General features: G+C 42.2%; 1 protein-coding gene across 1 annotated transcript in view; it reads right to left on the bottom strand.

Moving 5' to 3' along the window:
• The window catches only part of Acoxl (acyl-CoA oxidase like), a 203,921-nt gene that overhangs the window by 83,260 nt on the left and 93,938 nt on the right, over positions 1-26,723 (bottom strand). The window contains exons 5-6 of the mRNA XM_077792061.1: positions 22,321-22,430; positions 12,504-12,615 (exon numbers count right to left, since the gene is read on the bottom strand). Of these exons, the coding sequence (XP_077648187.1) occupies positions 12,504-12,615; positions 22,321-22,430 (222 nt within the window). The remainder of the gene's footprint in view (positions 1-12,503; positions 12,616-22,320; positions 22,431-26,723) is intronic.

Here is a 26,723-nt window from a genome sequence, read left to right as displayed (position 1 = left end):
ATGCCTTCCCTGGCCACCCAAGTCTGGGTACTTTCTTGAGCCACACTGGCTGAATCAATGCCATGCTTCATGTATAATGCAGGGACCTTAGAATAGAACGATTCCATTTATACAACAGTCCATACTTCATGACACTGTTGCCATATATTTCACTTTTAAATATGTCATAAACCCTAAATAATTATTCTTGCTTTAAACAACCAATTAAATTCTAAGAAATCCTGCACACTTAGCAATTTAAGTGGTCTTTAGTTTAGATCTGAATTTCCATTTAGATCCATTTGTTTATATAGTTTATATAGTTTTTTCCTTAGCATTTCTTGGAGCTCAGGTCTTGCATATGTTTGGATTGAGAACTCTAGATAGATTTTTTTTTCTTTCAGCAACACTATAAAGATATCTCCCTACTGTCCTCTGGCTCTGCAATTTCTAATGGGAAGTTGATTGTCATCGTGCTTATCATTGCTGTCTGCACCCAGTGGCATTTTTCTCCAGTTACTTTTGAGACTGAACTTGGTCTTTGGTTTTTAGCAGTTGTACTATAAGGTGTTCCATGTCTATATTCGTTTTTAATCCTTTCCTGCTACAATGTTGCTAAGCTTTCTGAATTTGTGTACTGCTATTTTGATAAAATTTAAAATTTTTTAAAATTCTCTCTCATTGGGGCTGGGGATGTGGCTCAAGTGGTAGCGCGCTCGCCTGGCATGCGTGCGGCCCGGGTTCGATCCTCAGCACCACATACCAACAAAGATGTTGTGTCCGCCGAGAACTAAAAAATAAATATTAAAAATTCTCTCTCTCTCTCTCTCTCTCTCTCTCTCTCTCTCTCTCTCCTCTCTCACTCTCTCTTTAAAAAAAAAAAAAATTCTCTCTCATTCTGCCTCTCTCTCCTTCTAAGACTCTGATTGCACGTATACCAGGGTGTGCAATCCTGTCTCTCAGGCCATCGATGCTCTGTTCATTTTATCCATTTTTTTCCTCTTTGAACATTAGTTCAAATGATTTCTGTTGACCCATCTTCAGGTTCACAGATGTGTGCAGTCTCTGTTGTGTGCAGTCTGCTCTTAATATCATCCAATTAATTTTGTATTTAGAGGATTTTTCAGTTCTAGATTTCCCATTTAATACTTTTAGTTTCCAAAGTCTTCTGAAACACCCTCTCTTCCTTCATTGCATCCATATGTTCCTGACCACTTTTTAATATATTTACTCATATTTTTTAAAAGATCCTTGTCTGCTACATCCAACATCTGGGTCATTTGTTTCATCCTTTGGGTCTTTTACTATTGACTGATTTTTCCCTTCACTACGAAGCACATGTTCCCATTTCTTTACATGTCTATTATTTCATTGTCAAGTGGATGCTGTGGTAAGACTGACTTGGAATCTTGATATCTTCCCCTAAAGAGTGTTGGTTTTATTCTAGCATGCAGTAAAACTGCTAGCAGGTAAACTTCAACTTGTGGAGGCTTGGTGTTCTGCCTTGTCAGGAAGAATCTACTTTGGTTTGCTTTGGTTTCTTTTAGTTTTAGCATTAGTCCTTAGGCAAATCCCTTTTCCTGGGACATCGTTTTACTTCTAAGCTGTGACCCTTCTGGCATTTCCATGGAAATCCCGTGGAGTATACCATACTTCTCTAATTTGTCAGGATTCCAATTACAAATTTGACTTCTGCATGGGGGACTGAATTTCTTTAAGCTTTTCCAGCTTAAAACTCCCTGAGCTCCTTGTCATCGTCCCTGCCTTTCCACGGGTATTTCAAGAATTGGTCAAGGATCTAAATGGTGTGCATACCCATAGTCCGAAGGTTCCCTTTGTGACTTCTTCCTGTTTTTGGATGTTCCTCCTCAATTTTCAGTTGCTTTGGCAATTCCAAACTCGATCTGCTGACTTTCCAGGTCATTAATATTGAAGCTCCCATGAGGGGAATTCATCTTTCCCAAGGATGGGAAAGGGTTTCTAACTGTGAGCTAAAAATCCAAAGACTATAAAAAGCATTTCTGCATGGCTAAAAAGCACCATAAATAAAGTCAAAAGACAAACTTCAAATTGATGGAAAACTTTTGCATTATGACAAAATGATCCTTCCCGTAGAAAGTACTCTAAAAACTTGAGGGACAAAATACCAAAACCCTGTGGAGAAAAGGGAAAATGACAAGAACCAGCAATACGTGAACTATATGTTACAGTGACCCCCCTCACAGCTGGAAAACCGCCTGTAGTCTCTCTGTTGAGAGCAATGTGGAGACACCACTTCTCACCTGCCAAACCCCAAACTCAAAAGGCACAAGAATGGATGCTGCCAAGGAGACTGACAAATAGACATTGCCAATGCCACCCTTTCCCTCTTGCTGGAGTTTCAGGATTTCAATCTTTATCTCTCACTGAGAAAGGAGAAAAGGTTCCCCGTTTCAGGACTTCCAAGCAGCATTCAGAAGGAGGGAGCCTCACATTTCTCTGAGGGGGAATTTGGCAATGTCTATCCAAACTACAAATGCACTTACCTTTAGACCCAGCAATTACATCTCTAGAAACCTGCCTAAAACTTACAATTCCAACGATGCCAAAATTTATATCCATAAAGTTTTCCATTGTAACATTATTTATAATTATAAAATTGAGGGGGACTGAACACATAATTGAATACATAGGATAGACAGTGAGCAAGCCAAGTTATATCCACACACTACACTGCTCTGCAGTTTTTAAAAATAAATAAGGTTGATCGTAATAAACTTATTGGAGTGATTTTCAGGACATACTGTTAAGTGAAAAAAAAAAAAAAGAGAGAGTAACACAGTGTTCTAGGAGAAAGAAGGAAATGTGAGGAGACTTACATGCGTCTGCTCATTTATGGGCAAGAAATCCAGGAGGGATAATCCAGAAACTAAAGAAACTTGCCACCTAGCTGAGAAAAAAGGAAAGAGATGGAAATGGAGTGGCTAGGGTGAGAAAGGATCTCCAGGTCCCTGAAGATACTTTATAGCAAACTTAGCTATGTTTCACATAGCCAAGAAAACTCAAGTGGATGTAGGGGAACTCAAAGTGGAATACACCAATAGGAATGTGTGTTACAAATAAATAGCATAGGGCTAGGGCTAGGGCTCAGTGGTAGAGTGCTTGCCTACCACATGCGAGGCCCTGAGTTCGATCCTCAGCACCACATAAAAAATAAATAAATAAAATAAAGATATTGTGTCCAACTACAACTAAAAAATAAATATTAAAAAACCAAATAAATAGCATAATCATGCTGACAAGGGGAAGAAAAAATAATTAAAGATTCTTTGGCAATGCTGCTTGGAAGGATAAGTCACAGTAGAAAATACCGTATTCCAGTGAGCAAACGTGTCTCACAGGGGCATGAGCCGGCGATTCTGAAACTACTTCACGTGCATGCCAGGATGAGCAGATAAGAAAGCGGGGAATAGACAGTAAAAGCCAGGTTTCCACTTTCCCAGAGAAAGAAGTCACAGAGAGGACAGGAGGTAGGCGATGAGCCCTTTGCCCTGGACACAGAGCCATGAGCACAGCTCATGATTCTAACGCATGTGACTTCACAGACACACAGGTTGACTTCCCAGCTTTGGACAGTCCCCAGCAGTGACAGTGCTGTGACCAGACATTGGTTTTTAAATACCATTCTCCAAGAGAAGGACCCAGGGCTCCCTGGAGACACGATGGATCACAGGGCTGGCAGGAACGCTGCATAAAGAGCCCCCAGGTGAGAAAATGATCAAAAAAGGCAGGGGCACCTCCATACTATTAGATTAGAACACAAAGTGCAAGATGAATATCTATGGATACATATTGATTCAAATAATAATGGAATACATAAATAATTGGGGGAGAAAGAACATCTCTTGGTTCCAGTTAATAAATGTGGTAGGAAGGAGGAAAACAGAAAATTCTTGGTGGGCGAACACGAGGGGGGTTGACCCAGAAAGATCCACTGACGGCTGCTAAAAACAATGGGTGGAAGTTTGAAGAAAAATAGATATTTGCCATCTGCCTAGTCAGAGCCCTGTCCCACCTTTGCCCTGGGTGACTGTGATCGGGGAGGAAGCCCTCCTCAATCTGAAGGTAGGTCTGACTCAATGACCCGAGGGGTCCCTTCCAGCCCCACACTCCCATGGGAACCCTGTACCTCCCATGTCATGATCAGGACTGTGACTTCTTTCCCTGTCCCTTATCTTTACCTCCATTTCCTCCTTTCTCTTCCATTCCCTTCTCAAAATTTCTCTAGAAAGAGGATTTAGGGCTTTCTCTGTGAGAGAAAAATGGAGAAAGTTGGAAGTGAGAGGAGCCCTGGGAACCAACAGGGGCCTCAGCCTGCCTTGGGTCTCCCTCTTGTCCTCTCCTGGGCGAAGACCACCACCTACTCCTTCCTGGGCCACCATGTAGCTAACCAGGACATCACCCTTTCCCTGTCTCAGGAGGGTCAGGATTTGAATCTGATGGCTCACTGAGCAAAAGGAACACGTTCCACATCCAGGACCTTCAAGCACCAGTCAGCAGAGAGGAAGCCTCAGTTCTGCACAAAGCGGCCTCTGCACAGGCAGCTGATGTGCTCTGAAGACCCAAAAAGGTCCCTTCCCTCAGGCCAGCTTCCCTGCCCCGCTCTGCCCAGAGAGTGAGAAGATGCATCAAGCTCAATGCAAACTGTGAGCTCAGGGATTTGGGTTCTAATCCTTTCTCCTGTCTTTGATGATCAGAATCTGGAACAAAGTTCTTGACATTTCTGTGCCATGAGATTTTTTTTTTTGTAAAATACCTGCCATTCAGGTTGTTGTATTGGTTTTTAAAGATTGAACAAATGCAGATTATTGGAAATGTAACTTTCTAATAACTGGCTACTACCACTCTGTCCCCCACACCTACCCTTAAATTCTTCATGGAATAAGAGCAAATCAGCTCTGGACTTTCTCCGGGTTCACCCACAACAGTATGTCTCAGCTCCCTCTGAGCCTACCAGCTACCCCCTGACCAAGGCTCTTAAGGACTGACTGAAGGATGTTCCAATGGCCTTTTTTCCTCCACAAGCACCATAAATGTGCCTCCAGCTATCAACACAGACATCTTGCATTTTCCACAAATGAGAACTTAGATGAACTCCCAAGCCCAGCCAGATGAGCTAAGTGAAGATGCTGTTGCTACAAAGACCGCAGTTTCAAAAGCACTGTGGTTTTAATTATGTTTTAAAGATCTAAATCAAGAGCTTTAAAGTCATGCACACTCAAAGAGTAGTCAGGTCGTCCACTGGCCACAACAAGAACAACTGTAGGTGACAGGAATTTTTCTAAATAGAAGGCAGAATGTTCCATTTCTGATCATCTTATTGCCAGTCTCCACCAAAAGAACATCTAGAACCCTAAATGAGGAACAAGCCCCTGGGTAGTAGCAAGCAAGCCAGCACACTGCCCCGGATTTCCATGATCATTTGTGGTGTTCGTTGAAAAGCCCCTTTCCTTTCCCTTGCCTTGTGATTTAGCCTGGCAGGGTGCTGAGGGTATCCTGTTTCAGGTGGCTGTAAGAGACCCTTCCCAGGGGACTCTCACACACAAGTGAGTAGACAGAGAGTGGGAGGATGTTCCAGGAGATGAAATAGACACGACTCTGCCCCTGGTTGACTGGCTGTTTTCAGCCATCCGCTGCCTCATCCTCTATCTGACTCTGTCATGCATATTTGAAAATAAAATCATTGGCTAAACGTATTGATTACTGATCACCTTTTTCTGGACAGATTTTCTCTGTAGAATGACAGAAGTCTCTGCTAGGGTGTTCTCAATGTGATGAGCCATGGGTCATGGTTCCCTCTCCCCCACCAAAGGGAAAGTGATGCAGCAGCCTTGATGAGAGGGGGGTTTGCAGACAATTTTGGAAAACCGGAGATGCGTGCTTCCAGGGAATCCAGGGAGGGCCCGCTCCATGGCCACCAGCAACCCCAAGGGCAATCCTTGGCCCCATTTTGAGTGACACTCTGACTCCAAGGGGGAAATGCATTCTCAGAGGAGTGCAAGCTCATATTCTTTGGTGGGGACCAGGTAGTTCCTCCAGAATAAGTTGGGTTCTAGAATGTTCTTTGAAGGCTGACCCAACTTCTCTAAAGTAAAATGTGCTTTTGAAGAAAATTCCAGAGGATTACTGAAGAGCTGAGGAGAAAAGCATATTTCTGAAGCCCATTCATATTTTTTTTTGCCTCTTTTATTTAAAGATTCTGAACCGAATCACAGGGTTATTTTTAGGGGAATGTGGAATTCCAATGAAATCACCGTTCCTTGGACAGCACCCAAAGACTATTGTCCAGACTCTGTTTGGGCCAGATGTTCAAATGCTAAACAGAATCATTTTATTTCACGATACTCCAAAATAATACAGGTGGACAGATGCCAGTCTATAGCTAGCTGAGCAAAAAACTGGTCCAGAAATATACACTAGAATATAGAAGTGTACATTCTTTCTCTAACTTTGCAGGTTTTCTCTTAGTACCTATTTCATTTTGCCTTGGGCTAAAACTAGATGTGACCTAGCTCAGGCAGGAGCCTTGCTTAACAATGTCTGCAGTCTTCCCACACCCCTAGCCCTAGAAAATCCAGCTCAATGATACTTAATTGCATTGACCATAAAAATGGTTATATCAATGGCAGTAACTAAAAGAATTAACATGACCATAAGACTTATAGCTTTTTAAAATAGTTTTTTACATGTTTCATCTCATTACATCCATGCAGCAAGTTTGTATTACACTCATTTTTCTTATCCCAAATTATAAAGGAGAAGCTACAGCTCAGAAAAGGGAAATCCTCATTGATTCTAAAACCCTCATTTTTTTCCCCACCACACTACATGCCTAATGTTTATTTTATACTCAGAAAACATCCATGTGTGTGTGAAGGTTTTTTTCTCTCCGAACTACAAAACAGACACTTAGGAAAAAATAAACAACTCCTCTGATAGGGAAAAATTATAGGTAGAAAATATACTTCTGAATATTTCATTAGTTCCAATAAGCATCCAATACTATGCTGAAATAGAATTAAAGCAGATATTTTACAGTGGATCTATTTTTCTAGTATGGATAATATGAACATATGAAAAGAATGATAGATTCCTGAATATAGAGTGTTGGAGAATGTTTTAGCAAAATAAGCATGGAGAGATTTAAACCCTGATATGGTGCTGGGAAAGTACAATTTGGTTCAACATTTGTAGAGAACAATTTGGCAGTATATAAAGTCTAAACACTGTGCTGTTGAGGATTCAGTATGGCACAGTCCATAATTACTGAAAAACAAGAAGTGTCGAAATCCAATGCAGTCATGTTCTTTTGGCATAAAAGGGCATTACACTATATTATTAAGTGGAAATATTGGTTTAGAAAAATATATATATATATAGTTTGTTTTGAAAAAATGTATATCTTAATACTAATCTTGAATCATTTTTTATTTGGGATGCTGTATTTGTTATCTATGTCTATGCAACAAATTATTTCCAAATCCAGCATCTTAAAATAAAAAAAAAAAAGACTCATTATGTCACACATTGTGTCTCAGAGGGTCAGGAACCCAGGCCTGGCTGGGTGCTTTTGGCTCAGGCTGTCACGTGAGCTGTAGTCAAGTTGTTGACTGTCCCAGTCCTTGTGGGCTCTGAAGAATTGACTAGGGCTAGAGGACACTCTCACAGGATCATTCACAGAACTTGGGTAAGAAGTTTCAGTTCCCTGCTACATGGGCTGCTCAGGACATGGTTTTCCCCAGGATGAACTATGGAAGAGAGAGGAAGAGGTAGAGAGAAGAATAAAAAGAAAGATAAGAGGAAGACAGAGAGAGAAGAAGAGGAAGAGAGGAGGAGGAAGAGAGACAGAGATAGAGAAACTAAGGCACAAGCCACAGTATCTTTTATGACCTGCTTTCAGCAGATACCCTCTCGTCTGTGTGCTCTGTTACTCCCACAGACCAACCTGTGTACAATGTGGGGACGATACAAGGGTTTGACTATCAGGAGGAAAGATCTCTGAAGGCCATCTTGGATCCTGGCCATCCTGGCCCACCATGATTCACATTCCTCCAAAAACACATTCACACCTTCCCACGAGGGTTTTATACCACTATAGAGTTAGCTCAAATTCCAGAATCTCATCATCTAAACCCAGTCAAGTGCCATTCCTCACATAGGGTTCCTCTTGCTTTGAACTAAAGAGGCAAGTTACCTGTCCTCCACATGGCCAATATATAGTGGTGGGACAGGACAGGATAACTGCTTTTGTTCAAAAAGAAGGAACATAGGCATTAGTGGTCTATAGAAATTCTGAAATCATGGAAGAACTCAAAAGTCATAGTGGTCTTTTTGCAAAGGACCAGATTATCGTCCATTCCTCAGAAAGTATTAATAGTAGCATCAGCCAGCACTTTTCCAAAATAACTAAATTAGCATTATATCCAACTAAATGGAGATTGGGGACATCTTAGGATGCCAATGGCCACAAAACATAACTGAAGGTTTTGTCCCAATTCCCTAGTTACAGAAAAGAGGATCTGATTGGCCCAGGCTGATCATCTCTGCTCCAATCAAAATGGACAGCAAATAGCATAAACATGACTTCTGTGCTGAGAAATGCAGAAAGCACATCTACGATGAAAACAGTGTATGGAATTTCACTAGGTGGGGGTAGAAGAGGGCTAGCCTCTCAGGTCATAGAACTTCTGGGCAATCCACAGAGTTTTCACAGCAGGCATTAAATGAGTCTGTCTAATTAAGAATCAGTGGGATTTTATCTGTTGACAAAAAAATAAATAAATAAATAAGTTTTTTTTTTTTTAATTAAAACAATCTGAACTCAGCCAGGCAACTTTCCCTAGTTAGGCCTCACTCCTACTTGAACTCAGGGGAAATTTATTATCCATGGCTCTTGGCTCTATCCCTGGGCTCTTGGTTCCTCCTTCTGAGGCATCCTTCCCTTTTCATGTAAGGCAGCGTGTATTCATGCTGGATGCTTTTCTTAGTCTGTTTCCTGATGGTGGAGGCTTGGTGGCTCACAGGCTGTATTCATTTTGTACTGTCTCAGCACTTTCCAGCATGAGCTGAAAGAGGCTTGGCTAATACAATTCTCTTAAAAACTTTGTGCATCTCCTATGAATCTTTGTGGAGGTTCAGTCAATTAGACAAGAGTCACATCACAAATCTCTTTGACATTACACCACTGGAGTATGAATAAGGCTTCAGACAGTGGTCTTAATTTTCCTAGAAGCTCTATAGTTGGAGAGGGTCTGTGAAGCATATCTTTAATCTCTTCAAAGGGCCTTTTGCCTGGCTGAAGACCTACCTTTGATGCTTCTCAGTTTTTTAGAAGATTTTACACTCACACCTTGGGCTTTATCTTTAGACCATACATTTCTGGGAGTGCCCTAGATTATATTTTTGCTTTGAAGCCATTTAAAAAATGAATATTGTTGCTATTGGTTAAATTGTATCTTCCAAAAAGTCATTTTGAAGTACTAATTCCCACTACCTGTGAATGTGACCTTCTTGGCCATAGGGTCTTTTCCTATGGCATCAAGTTAATTAGGGTGGGCCCTGATTCAATATGACTGTGGTGTCCTCATAAGAAGAGACACCAGGGGTGCAAATGCACAAAGGGATAGTCATGAGGGGTAACAACAGGACAGCAACCTGCAAGTCAAGGAGATAGGCCTCAGGGAAACCAACTCTGGACCTCAATCCTGGACTTCCAGCTCCCAGAACTGTGAGAAAATAAATTCCCAGTGTTTAAGGCCGTCAGCCTGTGGCACTTTGCTAAGGCAGCCTGACCTGACTGAGACACCAGCTTTCTGAAAATATCTTGTTAATACCCGAAATGTATTTACTCATCTTCTTTTAAAAAGTATATTTGAAAATTATTCTTGTGATATATATGCCAATGTATATACAGCCATTATATTTGCTTCTATTCAGAATGTCTGTACTTAGATTTGTTTCTAATCTCTGACAGAAGGCACTTTTACTGAGAGGATTGACACCTCTTTTATTTCACATTGTAACCCATTCTAAACCTAATCCCTACCTTCCAAGGGTGGGAGCTGGAGGGATTTCTGCCTTTCCAGGATGGAAATGCATCAAAGCTTCCTCTCCATGGTTTACTGTGGACTGAACCAAGAGATCATGTAATGAAGTGTAGTTTTCAAGGAATTACCAGATCAATGCAGTCCCAGATCAAAGCACTAATCTTCCAGAGCCAGGGAGTGGGCTACTATACTGAGCCAAATTAGAGACAAAGGCACAATTAATGGGAAGCAGATTGGGAATCAATCCTGGAGAAGTTCTCCAGCCAAGGATCAGCAGTGGGAACTCTTGAAGCAGCTCTCCTCAGGACATGCTCTCTGGGCTGTTTTTTGCAACCCCTCTGATTATACGAACTTCTGGCCACTTATTTATCTTCTTTGCTTCCTCTTCCATGGTGATTTGAAAAATGAGTATCCTGTGTTCAGTATTCATGTTAGTTTTCAATTTAATGAAATATATACTTTAATCTGAGTTCCTCTAATATCACAGTCAGAATAAAACAAGACCTTTCAACTACCCTGTGATTAAAATAAGAAATTCAGCATGTCTTCACTTTACTTTTCCTCTTACCTTTAAAAATAGGATAGATCCAATCTATTGCAGAACCAGTTACTCAAGTTTTTTTTTAATTCATTATTTTAAAAAAACTTTTTAGCATCTATATTAATTTTGTCATTATTTTAAAAAAACACATATATTGAAGCTTATTATTGATTTGATTTTGATTCTTTTAAATGTCCTATGGAGTAGGTTTTTGAGTAATTTTCTAGAAAAGCCATGTGAGTGAAACTGTCTCTGATCACTCTTTTTAGTAAACTATCACTCTCAGTCTATTGCTTATATGATATTCTCTGTTCTGGATTTCAGGGTTTTTCCATTAACATCTGGGATGTTTATACACTAAGGAAATATTTTCCATTATGGCTGTGATGACTGTCTCTGCTCCCTTCGTCTGGACATTTCAGGGTATGTGCCACCCCTAGGCCGGCTCTGCCGAAGTTTCACTCTGCGTCTATTTTCTTCTCTTGCTGTTTTAGCTCTGGCTCTCCTACAGTCTCAGGAGGCTAGTTTACATATTGCCTTTTCTTTTTTCTTTCATTCTTTCTTTTTCTTTATTTTTTTTCTTCTTTTTTTGATACCAGAGACTGAATCTAGGGGTATTTAACCACTGAGCCACATCTCAAGCCTGTTTTTATTTTTTATTTACAGACAGGGTCTCACTAAGTTTCTTAGGTCCTCCGTAAGTTGCTGAGGCTGGCTTTGAATTTGCAATCCTCCTGCCTCAGCCTCCAGAGCTGGGATTACAGGTCTGCTCCACCATACCTAGCTACCCTTGCCCTTTCTCCATTGTTATATGAACTTCTGCCACTTATTCATCTTCTTTGATTTGTCTTCCATGTACTTCTCCAAGTACAGCATTTTTGCTTTGATTAAATTCTTCTCTAATATTTGGCTGGTTCCATGTGTGATAAGGCCAGGGGACATGCAGCCACTTGCACCCATCTGATTGTGCCCTTGTGGTCTGGCAGAGCCTCAGCTCAGATGGATGCCTGGAGGGCGAACTGATTTGCAAACCCACAGCCCTGCTTCCAGCAGGTTCTCACCCAGTGTGACTCTGTTCCCCGAGGAACCATGGCTGCTTCCAGGACTCTTCTGCCTCTAGAGTATTTTCTGAGAGCACACCCGTCCCCAGGCATCGCCTACCCTCTCCTTCCTACCCTCTCTGTGCTTGGAAACCAGACAGTGTAATTGATATAAAAAGAGAGGAACCAGAGCAGGAGAGTTGCTGGCACCCAATTCTGACCCCTGGGTACCTGATTCCTGTGCAGAGGGAGAGCAGCAGCCTGATTCTGGCTACAGCATGCTAAGCCCTGGACACAGAGCCAAGACAGACGTCGGGTGAGCAAAGCCTTCTCCTAGGGTCTCCTGGCTATTTATGCTGGGGCAGAGGACAACTGGACATTGCTAGGTGGGGTGACCTTTCCTCAGACCAACCCTGCCAGTACTGCACATGGTGGATATTCCCTCTGGATTCCCACCAGCGCTTATACAAAGGACGATGCTTTGCAGATTCATAGGAAAAAGGGTGCGTGAATCTAAGACGATGCTAATCTTTACGTTAACTGATAAACCTTTCCCCCCAGAGAGCAATATATTTGTCATTCGTGTGGAACAATGACTTTTCAATTCAATAAGGGTTTAAAAAATCACCCCACTCGCCACCTCCCAGGGCAGCCGAATGAGGCTGGTAGATGGACCGTAAAAGACACGCAGGGGTTAAACAGGGGCGCTGGCTCCAGAGCCCAGGCTGCCCGCGCTGGCCCTTTCCAAGCCTGTAATTACGCTGACTCAGCCTCTGCTAAATTTAGCAGCTAGCTCACCAGCTAGGAGGGCCTCAAACACCAGTCCAAAGGAAGAAATACAACATGATTGATCTTTACCTTGTAATAAATTCTGGCCACCAAATACCGCTGAAGAACCCTCTCGCGGAAATTCACAGCCTTCAACAGAAAAGCGAGGTTACCAATCGCATCGGTGTTACATGCCAGGAAACTGGAAGAGAAATACAATGGCCATCGTTATTACCTTGGTTTCACCAAAGAATTTCATTTGAAAGAAATCGTGTTTTCCAGTTTTTTCTTCTTCCCCGCGGAGAGAGCAGTGTAAACACACATCCTCTCCGTCCCTTCTCTCACTGACTGTACATGCACTTCTTTTTAGTATTTTTCTGTAAATGGTTGGTTCTAGTTTATTCTACATTTTTGTTTTGTGGTATAGAGGTTATTTGGTTTTCTGTTCTTACTATTAACTATGTGTTATAAGTAATGTTCGATACTTGGTATAGTCTATATTAACAGCTACATAATTTATATCAGGTGATAATATATTCAATTATTGATAAATAAATATCGCAATTGAATATGAACAATCAAATATATATGTCTAGGCCACAAAGCATAACATTTACAAAATACATTACATATCAGGATCTGTGATAAGTATTGGCTGCTAATTTTTTGATAGTATAAAAATTCTCAGATGTGGAAATTATTATCAACTTATAGCTTGTTATGGTTTGGATATGAGGTGGCCCCCAAAAGCTCCTGTGTGAGACAATGAAAGAAGGTTTAGAAGAGAAAAAAATTGAGTTACGAAAGCCTTAACCCAATCAGTGAGTTAATCCCCTGATAGGGATTAATTAGTGGTAACTGAGGACAGGTGGGGTGTGGGGGAGGAGGTGGGTCGCTGGGGTGTGCCTTTGGGGTATATATTTTGTTGTATCGAGGAGAGCTCTCCCCCCCCTCTTTCCTTCCTGGTGCCATGTTCTGAGCCTCTTTCCTCCAAGATGCTCTTCCAACTTGATGTCCTACCTCACCTCCAGCCCCAAGGATGGAGGCGGCCATCTACAGACTGAGACCTCTAAACCGTAACCCCTCAAATAAACTTTTCCTCCTTAAAATTGTCCTTGTCAGGTCTTTTGTTCATAACAGAGAAAAAAAAAAAGCTGACTAGAACATATCTCAAGAAACTGAGGCTCAGAAATATGGAGTAACCTGCTGAGAGCACAAAGGCAGGACACCATCAAGCTCTCAGCTCTGTCCTGGGGAGCACCAGTATTTGAGGGAGAGGAGCCCTCCAGGGCTTGGGCAAGGGCAAGTTAATGATTCATGGTGTGACTGTCAGCAGGGTATGGTGGCACATGCCTGTAATACCAGCAACTCAGGAGGCTGAGGCAGGAGGAATGCAAGTTCAAAGCCAGCTTCAGCAACTTAGTGAGGCCCTAAGCAACTTAGCAAAGGACCCTGTCTCAAAATAAAATATAAAAAAGAGCTGGGCTGTGGGGCTGTGGGGCTGTGGAGCTGTGGAGCTCTGATTGAGCACTCCTTGGTTCAATCCTGATATCAAAAAAAGAAATAAAAAAGAATGATGTTACTATCTTCATCAGGTAGTAATTTCCACTCTCCCCATTTGGCAAATTAAGAAACTGAGTCACAGGGAGTTAAAAGGTTTAATCACAAACAGACTCAAAACTGTCACCCCATGAGCTTTTGCCCATCAACTCTTAACCTTTTGGGCTAATTTTGTGGCTCTCCCCTGAACCTTTCAGGTAACGTCTATAGAAAGGTAAGGGGTTAGTTCACCCAGGATCCCCAGAGCACAGCCACATCCGGCCTCCTTTCTCCCACATCCTGGGGAAGTAATTATTATTATAGTACCCAAAAAACTTAGGTTCCCAGTCATTAAAAATTAAAGACTCAAGTAGCTGTTGTTGACAATCAGAGGCAGGAGAGAAACTTCAAGAAGCACTTCTGAGACGCTTTTGATATAGTGCTTTGGAGAACGCCAAATCCTGAATTAATAATCACCCATTTAGACAGGGAAGGCAAATAGAGGTTATTTATGTGCAGTTATCAGGAAATTCAAATTACTGTTTGTGAATGCTTATTTTGAATCTGGGCTTCAGACGGTTGAGTTTCTGCTTGTCTATTTCTCAGAAGGCAGAAAGAACTCTTAGTTAATTGAAAAGCAGGCTTTAGTCTTTCTGGGACTGTCACTATGAGACCTGGAGGCTGTCAGTGCTGTTGTTAGGACTGCCTTTGTGTCTTGGGATGCTCGCTGCACGCCAGCATTTGCCGACCTGAGGTTACAAACTGCTGTGTGACAGGCTCTCGCCTACCCAGCCCTCCGAGTCCCGTGTCAGGCCCAACCACACATGCAGCCCTAGGAACTCATCTAGTGTGAAAAATAGGAATATAGCTAAAGGCAACCTCCTCGTCACTGTGTTTTATAAGGAGGTAAAATGACTCTATATTTAAATAAAATTTAGATTATATGCAAATGCATATTATGGGTCATGAGGGAAATGCAAATGAAAGCCACAGTGAGGTCGAAATATACATATACCAGGATGACTAATGACACGGACGTCCAATGTCGCTAGGGATGTAGAGAGACTGGAGCCTCACACCTCTGCCATGGTAAAGCCCTTCAGGAGAAATTGTCTCTCCATTTCTCATACAGCTAAACAAATACCTATGCTATGAACTAGTGATTCCACACCTATTTGCCCAAGAGAGACAAAACAATTGTTCACAGAGGCTTATTGGAGAATATCCATGGCTGTTCTACTTACTGTACTGGAACACCTAGTGGGAACATTTCAGGTGTCTACTCATCATGAGAGAATAGAAAACAAATCCCAGAGAATCATGAAGTAAAATACCACTCCTCAGCAACAAAAAGAAACAAACACACGTGATACCATAGAGAATCTCCAAAATGATCTTGCAGGGTTCCTAAGCCCACCGCAAAGGAGGTCAGACTCTATGTTCCCCTTATGTGAACTTCTAGGACAGGAAAATCTCACCTGCGATGGGAAATTATCAGAGTGATGACTTCATTTGGAGTGGTGGTCATTGACTGAGAGGTACAGAGAGAACTTTCTGGAGTGATGGACTAGCCCTTAACAGGAGTGTTGGTTACAGAGAGGTGTGCATTTATCAAAATTCAGTGAATGCAGAACGAATGTATATTTCATTGCATGTAAATTTTCTGCAGAAGAACAAAGAGAACCACAGCCAAATGTTGAACTGGAGTGAATGATGTTCCTGCTGGATTATTTAGAGATCTGGCCATGCCTGCAGTTTACCTTGAAATGCGTCAAAAGGAGAAGGAGAATGGACTCAGGAGCCAGGGACTGATGCATGGAGAGATAGTCATGTGCTGCCTGAGGACAATTCAGTCAATGACGGACTGCCTAGCTGATGGTCCCTTAGCATCAGGGGAGCTGATTCCTGTGGCCTAGTGACATCACAGCCATCATAAGGCTGCAGCACATCACTCACGTGTGTGGGGACACTGGTGTAAACACATGTGCCACCTCCCGGTCCTTTGAAAGCACATGTTACCATGTGCAGTACCCAATCCTGGATCCTGGTGGGAAACCTCTGGTCCTGTCTTGCGGACTTGCTCTCCTACGTTCTCACGGCTGTCTGGGTGCACCATGGAAAGTCAGCTGCTGTGTAATGTATGTGCGAGTCCCACCAGCAGGGGCCTCCTGCCTCTCGCTGCCCCAAGGCCACTGCTGGGTCCAGACCTACCAAAAGGTTCACACAGTGCCCTGTGATGTTCACACCATGGCAAGGCTGCCGGCCGCCACGTTTCTCAGTGCACGTCCCTGTTGTCGAGGGGCACATGACTGTGTATATGTGATGGTGGTTTGGCAAGAACAGTAGTATGCTCGCAGTAGCTTCTCTGTGACAGGTTCCCCCCAACACCCAGTGAAAGACACATTGTAAAAGCCTTTCAACTTTGCTAAATATTTGAAAATATTCATAATATGGAAAGGCCCAGGAGTGCAGGACAGGATCTTGACTTTGCTCAACACTCTCCACCTCTTTGGGATCCCTGGGCTGGTGAGAGCAGTGAGGAGGACAGTGGCAGGCTCCCTGGGGACAGAGGGAGGCCGCATTCCCTGGGATGAGCAGGGATGGAGTGGCGCTGTCTGCAGAGCCAGGGACTGCCCTCTCAGGTGCCAAGCGGCACCTGGTCTCATGGGGTCTTTCTAGGACAATGACTAATCCCCTCACAGCCCAAATGAGGGGTAGCCTCTAGGTGGCTCTGCAAAGGGCGGCTCACTTGGAGGGGTTTCAGCCTGGGTCCTGCTGTGTCCAAGTGTGGGGCAGTGGCCAGTGGCAGAGAGAGCTGGAAATGTGTCCATGACAATTCCTTCCTTCACGTAAAAATCAGGGTAAGTAAAGTGTGGGGATTTAAGTAGATAAGCACAGAGGGAGAGAATGAGCAGGACCCGGATGTGTGGGGGAGCCATGTGTACTGTTTTGGAGGTTAATAACTGAGACAAAAATAAATGGGCTAGAACTTTCCAAATATTTACAATTGGAATACTGCCTTTGGCACATCTCAAATCTGTCCTGGAAAAATTTGCTAGGAATACAGATTTGCATATGTGTGAGAGTATGTCGTGCTTTCCAAATAATGGAAACAAGCCCTTCTCTGCTCTCTGGAAAAGAAATGAAAGAGCAGATGATTTGTGACCAGTTGGGGAACAAGTTTCCTGAAAGGAAGAAACCGACTCTGCTGGAGAACTGTGCGAGTCCTTTGACTCCTCCTACACTGGAAAATTTTCAAACTGAAAAGTTGGAGAGAAAATCATCAGTGCTATACAATGCCCACTCAGGGCTAGACATATTTAAAAAGATGCACCGAGTTTCTTCAGTATGCGAGAACCAATTGAGACGTAAAGTTAACAGAAACTTCAGCAAAATAATCCAGGGATGTGGGAACTCATGTTTTCAAGCTTTAAGATAAACCATGGTTGGAATAAACAGAAACCTGAGAAGCAACTTTTTAAATAGAAAGAAGAGAAGGGACTACGGATTTCTAAATTTCACTTCACCCCCATGGTTACAAAAAGTCCCATATAAACATTTATTGTATTTTCCATGTTTTTAATCAGGACTGCATTACGGTATTGTCTCATGAATAGATCCTCTGGAAATTAGCTCAATACATTGGGATTGAGAGAGTAATCATTTTTTTATTTGCTTCCAAATAGAAAATAATATATTTTTAAAAATACACAAAAGAAACACAGTAAGCTCTCCAAAAGTAGAATAAAAGAGATGACATATTTATAGATGTAAAAAGATGAAATAGACAACAAGGTACAACAGAGAGGATCGACAAAGGGAACAGTTGGTGGTGTGAAAAATAATAATAACAGTAACTATAAACCAACACTCATCTGGTGATACTCAGCAGCAGCAGCAGAGAAGGGAGAAGGTGCTGGAGATAATTCTATGGAGGACAAAGGGGACGTAGCCACAGATCCAGCAGAAGTTCAAAGGATAATCAGAATAGTATGAAAACCCTTGCACCAAGTGGATAAATTCCCAGAAAAGTACAATTACTAAAACTTACACAAGAGGAAAAGCCTAAACAGTTCTAAAATAATGAAATGAATTAAATTGATAGTTTAAAATATTCCCCCAAGTGCAGATCATTTTCAAATAATTGAATTCTTCCACAGAATGAGAAACCACTCCCCAACTAGCTCCAGGAGACTAGTAAAACCTTGACACAAATCTAAACCAGGGACGTTGAAGAACGGAAAATTATGAGCCAATAAGTATAAAACCGCTCCCTTTCAAACAAGCCAAGCCCCAGGAACATGAAGATGATAACCCAGCCTGAGAAAGCCAAGGATCTCCCCAGAATGTCAGAGTAGTTCAGCACCAGGAGACTGACAGGTCATTTATCAAATTAACACAATACAGAAAGGTAGGATCATTTTGATAGATGCAAATTCATTTGAAAAATTCGTCATCTAGTAATAACGCAAATGTGTTAGAAACAAGAAATGGAGCTTCTTTAGGATATCAAGTGTGTCTAGCAAAAGCTCCAGCCAACATTTTTAACAGCGAAACTCATCTTTTTAAACCAGGAACTAGACAAACACACACCTTCTGTGTCTACTTCTAATCCAATTGCACCAAAGTTCCTGGCCTTGCAGTAAGATGTGAAAAGGATAAAAGAAAAACAATTGAAAAGGAAGAAATAGAAAACCATGATTTGCAGATGATATGAATGCCTGTGTGTGGGGGGGAACCAAAGAATCTATAGATACATTTAGAAGAAAATTTTTTACAGTCAGATTTATTTAGAAAAGCCAGCTGCAGACAGTCATGGTGGAATTTGCCTATAATCCCAGTAGCTCTGGAGGCTGAGGCAGGAAGATCACAAATTCAAAGCCAGCCTTAGCAACTTGGAAAGGCCCTATCTCAAAATAAAAACTAAACAAATAAAAAGGGCTGGGGATGTGGCTCAGTGGCTAAACGCCCCTGGGTTCAATCCAGGGTACCAAAAGAGAGAGAGAGAGAGAGAGAGAGAGAGAGAGAGAGAGAGAGAGAGAGAGAGACAGAGAGAGAGAGAGACAGAGAGAGAGAGAGACAGAGAGAGAGAGAGACAGAGAGAGAGACAGAGAGAAGAAGAAGAAGAAGGAGGAAGAGGAGGAGGAGGAGGAGGAGGAGGAGGAGGAGGAGGAGGAGGAGGAGGAGGAGGAGAAGAAGAGGAAAGAAAAGTCAACTGCAACAGCAAAAATAGAATTTAAAAAATTCTCTTAACAACAACAAAACAATGATAAATCTATCAAAAGGGGGCTGGGGTTGTGGCTCAGTGGTAGAGCACTTGCCGAGCATGCATGAGGCACTAGGTTTGATCCCAGCACCACATAAAAACAAACAAAATAAAGGTATTGTGTCCATCTACAACTGAAAAAAAAATTTTTTAAAAGATAAATACTTTTAAAAAATCTATCAAAGGATATACTACGTATGGGAAAAATTGTACAACCCTAGAAGATTCTTAGAAGATTAAAACCTTTGAGAAAAAATATCTGTTTTATTTACAAAATAAATAAGAAAAGTATTTACATGTCAAATTTTCTGCAAATCCATAGATTGAATACATTTCAAGGAAAATTTTAGCAAGTTTTCAAAACTGTGGTAAAATAAACATGTGGAAGCATTTGTCATGTTAATCATTTTGGTGGATCCTTCATTCCTTTCTAGGACTTCGTCACTCTAAACTGAAACCTGGATCCATTAAGCAATGGCTATCATCTCTCTTAGCCCCTATAATCAATTTTCTATCTTTGTTAATTTGAGTACTCTGGGTACTTCATACATGTTTTAGTCAGCTTTTTTGCTGCTGTGACTAACAGACCCGACCAGAACAATTGTAGAGGAGGAAAAGTTCATTTAGGGGCTCACAGTTTCAAGGGTTTGAATCCATAGGCAGCTGTCTCAGTTCCTCAGGGCTCGAGGATGAGGCTGAACCTCATGGCAGAAGGGTGTGGTGGAGGGAAGCAGCTCACATGATAATCAGAAAAGGGGGGGGGAGAGAGAGAGAGAGAGAGAGAGAGAGAGAGAGAGAGAGAGAGAGAGAGAGATTGATTGATTCCACTTGCCAGGTACAAAATATATACCCAAAGGCACACTCCGATACTCCCTCCTCCAGCTACACCCTACTACATTCAGGTACCACTTAGTTCATCCTTTCAGGGCATTCATTCACTGATTGGGTTAAGGCTCCCATAACACAACCATTTCTCCTCTAAACTTTGCTTTGTCTCACACACGAGCTTCTGGGGGACACCTTACATCCAATCATAATAATATACATTCAGTCTTACAACACTGCCTTTAGTATACAAGACTCTTGTTTTCTTTTGGAGGAATTTGACAAACTGATATCAATACCTATAGGGAAATACAAAATTCTAAATACGTAATTTATATGTGTGTGTGTGTGTGTGTGTGTATACCTATAGGGAAATACATAATTCTAAATTGTATTTCAGCTATAATAATGGAGTAATATTTTATAATAAGGACAGGGTAATTATAACCTGTTTGTTGGGTCAAAAATATACAAACTCTCTAGGAACAAAATAACCCCCAAATGGACTCCCACATGTATGGAAATTTAACAAATGCCAAAGTGAGTATTGCCAATAACTAGGACAGGATGGTTAGTTTATTAAATGGTACTGGAACAACAAACAACTCTGAAAATTGAGAAAAAAAGATCCCTTCCTCAAAGCATATACAAAATTTTCCAATGAATTCAGGAATTAAACATGAAATGTGAAACTCTCAAGCCTTAAAAAAATTCATATTTCATGACATTAAAGAAAGTGTTGAATATCAAAGAAAAGGGTGAATTATAATTTAAGAATTTATAATCTTAACTTAAATTGTTATAATTCAGGAATTTGCATTCATCCAAAGATACCACAAAGAAAATATAAGAAAAGCCACTAACTGGTTGTAGCATCTATAATGACATAGAAAAAAGAACCCCTCAGAATCATTAAGATGAGACATGCACACACAAAATAGAAAAATTAAAAAATGGGCAAAAACATGAAGAGGCATTTCACCAAAGAAGAAAAACATAAGAAAATGAAGAGGGGAAAACTCGGTATGCCTTAGAAGTAATAAAGAAAATGCAATTTAAAATCCTGATAGGAAATCATTTTTTATGTTGCATTGAGAAAACTTAGGAAATCTGTTAAGATCAAGTGCTGGGGAGGATCAGCTGTGGCTCTACAGAATGTAGAGCCACAGCTGAATGTGCTTCTGGTAGGAGGGTAGACTTGTAGAACCACTTTGAAAAATACCTTGTCACTGGTCTAGTAAAGTTGAAGATTGGCATATTCCACAATAGCAAGCCCACTTCTGGGTGATATCTACCCTAGAGGAATGTTTTTCAAACAACAGGTTGCAAATCACTGATGGGCCATGAAATCCATTTAAAAGATTGATATCCAGTGTTCTAAAAAATAAAATTTAAAAACACCAGACAGTAATATGAGTAGCAGGACAGGTCGGCACTGTTTCCTGGAAAGTTTGCTTCAGTTGTCTGGGGTGGAGGGCTCTGGGTGTTGTGATGATTGAAATGCATTTTTGACTCTAGATCATGTCAACTACGTTTGAAAGCCCTGTACAAACTCTTGTGGGTTCCCCAGAAAACAGGAGCAAGATTTTTTTGTAACAACTTTGTGCAAAATATCAAAATGTTGCTTACACCTAAAGGTCCGCAAATACTGGAGATTAGAATGGATTAGCCAATTACAGTATATACATATGATGGACTATTTTGGGATGTTATGACACTTCTTGGCCACATATAACAACTTGGATAAACCATAGAAACAAAATATTGAGTGAAAACAGGAAGTCCCTGATATAGCATATATTATGCCTTATCTTCAGAGCTTACAGACAATGCTAAGACAAAAAAACTGATAAAAATGATAAAAGCATCCTGAAATCATGTATCCTGCGTGTGGCATCAAATTCCAGCTCTGCCATTCATTAGCCATGCAACCATGAGCAAATACTTAACCTCCGTGCCTCAGTTTCCTCATTGATGAAATGGAAATAAAAACCTACTTAATGCGGCTTGAGGGTTAAAACCTATAATGCGTTAGGAGCAGTGGGTGGATAAGAAAGAAGGTGCATGATGAGAAAGAAGAAAATCAGCATTGTCTGAATTCTTATGGTGGTCAGAGGTTGCAGAAGCATTCAATTTACATATTCACATTTTTGTGTACATTAGATAGTAAAAAATTTCAAACCAGAGTAAGTTGGGCATGTCAAGATTTTGCAAACTTAGGTTGGATAATAAGATATTGAAGGCAGGTGACAAGGACACCCTGAGTGATATACATACCTGGTCCTCAGCTTGTCACTCACAGATGCCACCCAGCTCCAGAGCAGGCCAGAGAGTGGTTGGTCTTTGTGCTGTTTGGTGTATTGAGCCAGCAGTTCCCGGGCCACCACCTGTGCAGAGTTCAGTCCTCATCAGCCATGCTCAGAAAGGTAGAGAGGCCAGAGCGCCTGTAAATACTGCCGCTGGATAAGGCAGTTTCCCTATGAGCAACTCCTTGGAAGGAATCTAGAGCAAGACCCCTTCCTTCCAGGGACCTCCAGTGCCCATGGCAAATGCCTTGTGTTTACCCACCACTCCGATTCCCCCCACGGCTGATTTCTAACTAGCTTAGCCTCCTGCCTGCCTCAGCCTCAAGATTGGTCCTGGAACCGAATACTTTCACTGACATGTCGGATGAAAGCTGCCTGCCTTCTGCAGATCAGATGGCCAGTCTGTTCTCTTCTTTGCCTTTGACATTCTCTGGTTAATTAGGCCTTTAGAGAATAATATTAAAATGTCCAAATTAAGCCATCTCTACCGCCCCCGCCCCGTCAGCAGCTTTAAAGATATAATTCGGGCCTAAAATACTGCATGGTTTTTGTTCAAAGATGTCTGTGGCTCACTCACTGACAGACTGACACAAGTGAGGCTACCTTGACCAGCTGCCCGCAACCAGCCTCCCCAACAGCGAGCCCAGCCCAAACTGCTGGTGTTCTGTAACTATGCGCTAACAAACTGTTGTCTCAAAGTACTAAGTTTGGGGTGATTTATTAACTAATCAGTAGAGTGCTAGTTCGTTCTCTTTTGGTTATTATTTTTAGAATTTCCCTTATTCACTGTATAAATGGTTTTACAGAAATTACATAAAATTTTATATATGCTATCATTAAATAGTATATCATGTGATATTTTGGGTTTGCATTGCTATATAGGATTCTACTTAGCTGTTGAATAGCTATATAGTGTTCTTTGTTTGAATAAATCATGCTAATTAAACATTTCCCATTCAGTAAGACACTTAGGTTCTTTCCAATTTTACACTGTCAATAACCTTGACATCAATATATCCAGATAAACAGCAGGCTAGGGAGAGCCCAGGGCCTGACGCAGTGACACGGAGGCTGTCAGGCTCTCCAGTCCCAGGGCCATGGAAGGATTAACTCCCCTCCCCATGAAGATACAGGTGTTTCTGGCTATTCTCTCCTTTCCTGTTTCCATGGAAACCTGCAACGTTCCCTGCTGCCAAGGGTCCTTAGGCCTGGGCTTCGGTCTGCATTTGAGGTTGCCTTGGTAATCCTGTGTATGGAGGCAGGCACGGGAATGTCTTACCGTGATTTTTCTTTTTGCTTTATTATAAATGATGTCTCTTTGATTTCTTTGAAGTATTGCCTCGAATTCTGAAAATTATGTCTCTAGATGGATTTTATGATCCATGATTTCATTTCAGGATAGTAAAGGGAGTGTTACTAGGTATCTCTGGTAATGCATTAGATCCCGTGGGATTGCGAGTCACTGAATTACGCATCAAAGAATAGGAACATTTTTATGGTTGTTGCTATACAAAATAAGTGTGAAAATCAAACACTGCCAACAGTGGGGAAAGTAAGAAAAGGAACGAACTTTAACTAGGGCTGAAATTAACGTGATTTGGCAGTCAAGTTCAGCTTCACTAATTTCTCACCAGGATTGACACTTCTTTGTTCCTGCTAATCTATTAGGTGTATAATGCTCCAACCCTTCTCTCTCTATTAAAAAAACCTCCATAAAAGCAACCTCATTCCAAGCATTGAGCAATGGCTTTCTCTGATTTCTATCCTCCATAGTTTTCTCTCATTCCATTTTTCTTGGTAGCAATTGCTGCTACCTGAGGACACAGCACCACTTCTTTGCTGGTGTGTGGTCTACCTGCCACCCAGAAGCTAAGCACTGGGAGGGCAAAGTGTCCCTCCTTGTATCCCCAGACAGGCACCACAGAGTTGGGGGCTGAGGAGTCCACTTCCCGTTTTCAGAATCTCATCTAGTACATTCCCTCCCTTAAAGTCTCCCTCGTGGTCATTTCCACCTTTCTGATTTAAGCAACTTAAACTGGGAAAATTAGCTCACTCCAACTAGAATTAAAATTAGAATGACATAACAATCAAGTTCAGGTGCTAAATTTGAGAGAAGCTGGGTCCTGGCCTACATGACAAGCTAACCCATTGGGGGTGCTTGCTTCTTTTTTAGGTCATGAGACAAGCCAACACGATTTTTAAGAAGAGGTGTTTTCTGCTGTGGAAATCATGAAAGGTAAGTGACTGAAACCATCAGTTACCATGAGGTTTGTGGGTTGCCATCTCTAGACCCAGGACTTTGACAAACTACAAGGAGGAGGCAAAGATAGATCAGGGAGCATCTAGACAGAACTTGCAATGGGAAGAGGCATTTGTTTTTATCTTTTAGATGTATTATTGAATATAGCATTATAGCATACTGGTTACACACACACATATGTATGTATATATGTATATGTGTATATATATATATACACACACACATACATACATACAAACACATATGTGTGTATGTTAACTTTCTATTTTAAATCATCAGACTTACCAGAAGTTGCAAGAATTAAAATATTACAGAGATAGTCTCTCTAGCCACCACCACCTAGATTCCACCAAAAGTGATCTCCTATATAACAAAAGTGGTTGTCAAAACCAGGAAACTCGCTAACATTTTTATTCATGGGATCTTTTAGTTGTAGTCAAGATTTCATGAGTTAAAATGAACCTCCGAGTAAGTCCTTTTTAAAAATGAAACGTTAGTTTTTTTGCAGTGATTACATCCTCAGCTAAGTCTGGGGTCTAGGGCATGGTGGGTTTCCTTGAGACGACCTGGGATGCGCTTTCTCTCGTGGGGGCGCGCGGTTTGGGGGGGATGCCTCTGCATCTGTTTCTATGCTTTTCTGGTCCTGAACTCTTCATTTTCTGGTCTATCTGCTCAGAAGCCCTTTCTTTTCTTTTAAATTTTATTTATTTATTTATTTTTAGTTATAGGTGGACACATTATCTTTATTTATTCTTATGTGGTGCTGAGGATGGAACCCAATGCCTTACGCATGGTAGGTGAGTGCTCTACCTCTGAGCCACAGCCTCAGCCTGATGGAGCCCTTTCCTTAAGAGAACTAGAGGCCACCTGAGCAACAGGAACAGTCACCACCTTCTCTTGTAAGGAAGGCCCCATCTGCAGGAGAAATCAAGTTCATCTGTAGCTGACATTTGGAAGCGATGAGTGTGGCAACTGTGCAGAACGATGACATCAGAAGCCCACATTCATAATCAACGTCACATGCATCATGCAGCACGGACTGTGTAACACCAATAAAAGTGGTTTTAAGTCAAATCGCTTTTCAAGACATCTAGGAGGCAACCAGCATTTCCACAATAAATATTCCCCTGATTTATGCCAGGTACAGTGAGACTTGGATTAAGAAGTCCAACAAGGGCTGGGCACGGTGGTGCACACCTGTAATCCCAGTAGCTGGGGAGGCTGAGACAGGAAGATTGCAAGTTCAAAGGCAGCCTCAGCAAAAGCAAGGCACTAAGCAACTGTGAGACACTGTCTCTAAATAAAACACAAGGCGAGATCTAACATGGCGGCGAAGGGACTGCATCACCCCAGGGCGCCGCGTCACTAAGTGGGAGAAAGACGATGCAAAACGGCTGAAGGATATCTTTGGGAAGTTCAAGTGAAATTGAGGTGCTCCAGAATCTAGTGGACAGATTTCCATCGTGCGAAGTTCGGCTCTGAGAGCTCCATTTCCCCGCACGGAGGGTCGCATAGCCTGACAGGCGATCGCCCCGCGGCTGGAGTCTGTGGCGCACGCCGGGGAGCGGCAGGGTGCCGGAGCGGGGAACAGCGATACGGATCCGGGGGGGCTCCCGCCTGTGGTACATCGGAGCCCTTAGCGCTGAGTTCCGGCTTTGAAACAGAGGAGAGAAGAGGCCCAGTTTGGCTCCAGACACCGGTCGGACCACAGTGGAGAACAGCAGCCGCCATTTCGGAGAGATGATGTAATCATCCCCGTGTTCTACTGATCTCAGCCCATTCAACTACGAACAGGTGATAACAGGCTGGTATTTGCCTGCTTCTAGCAGACAGATTTTCTGCTCAGGCTCGGGGCGGGGGTTCTTGTGGAGAATACTCCTAGAGGCTAGTGCCTGGCAAGGTGTGCGCCGGGCACTGAGCAGCTGGATTCGGGTTCCCGGGGCTAACCTGGCCCAGGTCTGAGGAAACTGCGGAGACTGCCGGCGGAGGCCAGCTCCAAGTGGAGCGTGCGCTGAGCTTGGGGCGACTGGGTTCTGACTCCCGGAACAGTTTTGGCCTGGGGCTGGGAAACCCGTGGGGGTCGCTCCCTGGAGCCAGCTCCCAGCGGAGAGTGT

The sequence above is a fragment of the Urocitellus parryii genome, chromosome 12, assembly GCF_045843805.1.
Source record: "Urocitellus parryii isolate mUroPar1 chromosome 12, mUroPar1.hap1, whole genome shotgun sequence".
In the NCBI taxonomy this organism is placed as follows: domain Eukaryota; kingdom Metazoa; phylum Chordata; class Mammalia; order Rodentia; family Sciuridae; genus Urocitellus; species Urocitellus parryii.
Note: the sequence above shows the minus strand (reverse complement) of the source record. Positions and strands in the feature narration are given on the sequence as shown.